At 43.4% G+C, this 4,294-nt stretch overlaps 1 protein-coding gene across 1 annotated transcript in view; it reads left to right on the top strand.

Annotated features, from left to right (window-relative positions):
• Positions 1 to 432: 432 nt before the first annotated feature.
• Positions 433 to 4,294, top strand: part of CHPT1 (choline phosphotransferase 1) — a 27,188-nt gene continuing 23,326 nt past the window's right edge. Inside the window, exon 1 of the mRNA XM_024732129.1 lies at positions 433 to 494. Coding sequence (XP_024587897.1) covers positions 433 to 494 — 62 coding nt within the window. The remainder of the gene's footprint in view (positions 495 to 4,294) is intronic.

Below are 4,294 nucleotides of genomic sequence, written 5' to 3'. Positions count from 1 at the left end.
GAGCTCGCCCCGCCCCGGGTGCGCCTCTGGAGTCGCCCGGAGAGCCCCCCGCGCGGCCGAGCCTCTCGGGGCCGCGGAGGGGCTAACCCCGCCTCTGCCCCAGCGCCGCAGTCGCCCCGAGCGTTTCCCGGCCCGCCCGGAGGCTGTCACGCCGCTACCCTGTCCCATGTCCACCCCGAGCCTCCCCCGGACGGCGGAGGAGCTGTCAAGGTCGCTGTCCAGTCCCGTGTCCACCCCCACTCTCCTTCGGGCGGCGGACGGGCGGTCTCGGCCACTGGGAGCGGGGGGCGCCTGCCTGCCTGGCCGCCGCCCCATCCCGCGCCAAGCTGGGGGGTGGACAAGCAGTCGGTTCCTTTGCGCACTGGGCACTGAACACCCACAGCTCCGTCCCGCCTGGCTCCGGGGATTGTGGTTGGGTTGGCCAAGCCCGAGATGCCCATTGAACACTTTTATACTCAGCCGTCCGTTTCTCAAAGGTTGGCGCTGGTGATCCTGTAATTACTGGTAGCACTGATCAGAGATAAGTTACTTTTAAGAGGTTACTTCCTCGTTGCTTCGTTGACTTTCTCGTGGAAAACAAAAGTATTAGCAAGGTATTAATCCTTATCTTCACGACCCAGGGATCGTAAAAGCCATCGGATTTTATTAGCAATAAATATTTGACCTATGTCCAAAATAAGACGAGTAAATAATGTGGGCTTTCTATACTTGGTAATCAGGAACATCCCTTGGGCTGAGTGTGATGGGGGACAGGAGGCAGAGGGAGCTACTCCCATATATAGCTTTTTAGAGTATTGCACGTTTTGTGACATTGCTTTCTTTTCCCTCAAATAGAGAACTCCGTTTATAATCATATTTTAGGATAGGTCCTGTGGAGAACTAATTCGAGATGAGGTTGGATAGCAGGAATACAGTGGAAATGTTTCATGCCCTCCATACATGGATCCATTTTTTAAAGTATTTGATGAAACCTACATTTTAAACGTATTGAATATCTTGCTGATTGATGGATATGTTATTATATATGGTTTTTCAGCAGACGTTCCCGTTGTTAATTCATTTACATATTGTTTTTAAAAAAGTAAGTTGCAGCCTGTTTGCAGAATTCCCCAGAGGCAGTGCGCCAGAATGAAAAGTGCACTGGGTTAGAAGTGAAGGCTTGGTTCTAATGTGGCTCTGCCACAGCATGGAGTGACATGAGTCTTGCTTTCCCTGTGTAAAATAGAAATAATACCTGCCAAACCAATTTCACAAGAATGCAGTGAGGACTAAATGATATATTACATGCAGATAAATGTAGAAAATTAGAATTTGTTCAGCATGTTAAAAATATTACTGGTATTAAAAATGTCCTGAAAACCTATAATAAAATTTAGTTTTTACTGGGCCTAGATTTGTCTAACAGCATTTGGATATTTCTGATATTTGCCAGTTAAATTGTGAACTTTTCAATGTTATTATTAACTTAAGAACCATTTGTTGAGCACTTCCAAAAAGCAGGCCATACCAAGAAGTCCAAGAGAATCTGTTTAGGGATGTCGGGGTGAGGGTGGGGGGCTGATGGAAAAGGTAAAATTATGATTAAATTAATTTTTAGGCTATGCTTCATTTAAAAAAAAAAGGTGGCAGGTGGGAAGAATCTGAGGCACTTTTCAAAAAAAAAAAAATACATCGCAATGATCCAAAAGTGGGAAGTAAGGGTTGAAATAAAATGAAACTGAGTTTCTGAAATGTAATTAGATCCTGCACTGCTTCCAGGTGGCTGAAGCAGTGAGGGGAAACACCATTACAGGATTCACATTGCCTGTCTGATAAAATCCCAGCAATAGCACAAAAGAAGCATAGCAGTTCAGGCTATTTTGCTTTCAGGCCGCAGAGCTAGTAAATGACAGGACCTGGTAGGGTTCAGACCCAAGTTGGTCTGACTACAAAGCCGGATTCTTTTTACCACATACCACCACCATCTCATCTGCAGTTCTTGCCTTTCTGTGTGATGTGTAGGAAAAATACCTTGGGTTCTATGTAATGCTTATTAGGTATGTAACGTACGTTCACATCCATTACTGCGTTTGTGTCTTATATCAACTCAAGGAGGCTGGCAAGTTTTTTCCCTTCCTAGAATGGCCATCCCACCATTTTAGTATTTCTTCTATCCATCCATCCTGAAGTAATAGTAGCATACATTTTTATTAAGAGGAGATTGAGGCCTGGAGGGTTAAGTGACTTTAACTTGGCCTGAAACTTGTTTTCTGATTCTTAGACTTAAGAATTCTTAGTGCTTTTTCAGACTTGACAAATTGCTTCCAGAAAAGGTCAGGGAAAACCCATATGGTTTTTGGACTCTGATGCTTGGATTTATCTACCCATTGAGGACGTAATGCTGACTACATATCTATATTAATAATAACATTTGATCTATTTTTTAACTGTGTTGATATTTCTAGGACATGACGGGATGAAGGGAAATTAATAGGAAAAAAGTTAAATGATTTATATTAAACTTCTACAGTGGCGTTCTGAACTGTATTTCACACCACCATTTCGTTAAGGAACTTTCCACTCCAGCCAAATTGAACTACTTCTTTTCTTTTCTTTTTTTTTATGACTGTGTTGGGTCTTCCTTGCTGCGTGCGGGCTTTCTCTAGTTGTGGTGAGCCGGGGCTACTCTTCGTTGCGATGCACCGGCTTCTCATTGCGGTGGCTTCTCTTGTTGCAGAGCACCGGCTCTAGGCGCGCAGGCTTCAGTAGTTGTGGCTCGCGGGCTCTAGAGCGCAGGCTCAGTACTTATGGTGTGCAGACTTAGTTGCTCCGCGGCATGTGGGATCTTCCCCGACCAGGGCTCGAACCCATGTCCCCTGCATTGGCAGGCGAATTCTTAACCACTGCGCTCATGGAAGCCCTGAACTACTTCTTATGGCAAAGATTTCTCTCCTTCTTTTCCCTCTCTTTTCTCCTTCCTCTTCCTTTTTCCTGTCCAACTTCATCTCTCAGTGTCCAGTCCTAATGCTACATCCTTAGGAAATTTTTTTTCTTCTTTGGAGTCAAATCAACCACTTAATCCTATAAACTCCCATAATAATGACAATGATTACTAACATTTACCAGGTTTTACTTATGTACCAGGCATTAACTTAAGCTGCTTTTGTCTATTATCTCATTTAATCTTCTCAACAACTTTAGGTATCATTATTATCCCCATATCATAGATGAGGAAACTGAAGGGAAATAAATTAACCTCTTTAAGCTGATACCAGGATTCCAAGCCAGAAAGCTATACTTCCACCGCAGGTCTTTGTAGCTCTCTTGTGGAACGTCTCCATTTTGTTTTGGTTATGTGTGTGATGTGATTTTGGTTATGTATGTCCTTACTGAGCAAGACAGTCTACCATATTTTAAGTTCAGACAGCAATTGCCCATTTGCACGTTCTCCGCAGCATAGTGCCTTGCGTAAAGCAGGTGCTTGGTAAATATTTGCTAAATTATTGCCTGCATGCATGAAATAACAAATTGTAATCTTGGGAGATGATGTTTTCCCACCGTTATTCAGTTTTACCTGGTCTTAGATTAAATACTTAATCAATTTGGACCGGGGGAATTTTAACACAAGTAAGCAAAAGTTGGGGCAAACAGAAAACAAGAACTGAATTGCATGCCCCTCACCTTGATGAAGCAGTTCTGTCTGAATGCTGCTCTGTATATAGTCCTTGGCCCCCATTCCTTGGCTCCTTAATCCTAAACTAGAATCACAGACTCTGACTGCTTGAAGGACCTGAGAGCCTCTTTAATACAATTCCTACATTTGAAGAGGAGAAAACTTGGTGATTCGAATCTGGTTCTTCTGGCTTCAGCTTAGTAGCATTCTCTACCACAGAATACTCATATGCTTGTTTCTGGCTGGAATAAACTATGGCTCCATTCCCTTTTCAGCTTATTTGAGTAAATATTTTTGCTCTGCCCTCTTTTTTTTCTTTTAACATCTTTATTACAGTATAATTGCTTTACATTGTTGTGTTAGTTTCTTCTGTATAACAAAGTGAATCAGCTGTACGTATACTTATATCCCCATATCCCCTCCCTCTTGTGTCTCCCTCCCACCCTCCCTATCCCACCCCTCTAGGTGGTCACAAAGCACTGGCCTGATCTCCCTGTGCTATGTGGCTGCTTCCCACTAGCTATCTGTTTTACATTTGGTAGTGTATATATGTCCATGCCACTCTCTCACTTCATCCCAGCTTACACTTGCCCCTCCCCATGTCCTTAAGTCCATTCTCTACGTCTGCATCTTTTTTTTTTT

The sequence above is a fragment of the Neophocaena asiaeorientalis genome, unplaced genomic scaffold (genome assembly GCF_003031525.2).
Source record: "Neophocaena asiaeorientalis asiaeorientalis breed wild unplaced genomic scaffold, Neophocaena_asiaeorientalis_V1.1 scaffold418, whole genome shotgun sequence".
Classification (NCBI taxonomy): Eukaryota; Metazoa; Chordata; class Mammalia; order Artiodactyla; family Phocoenidae; genus Neophocaena; species Neophocaena asiaeorientalis.
The sequence above is the reverse complement of the archived record's forward strand: the minus strand, read 5'-3'. Positions and strand labels throughout refer to the sequence as shown.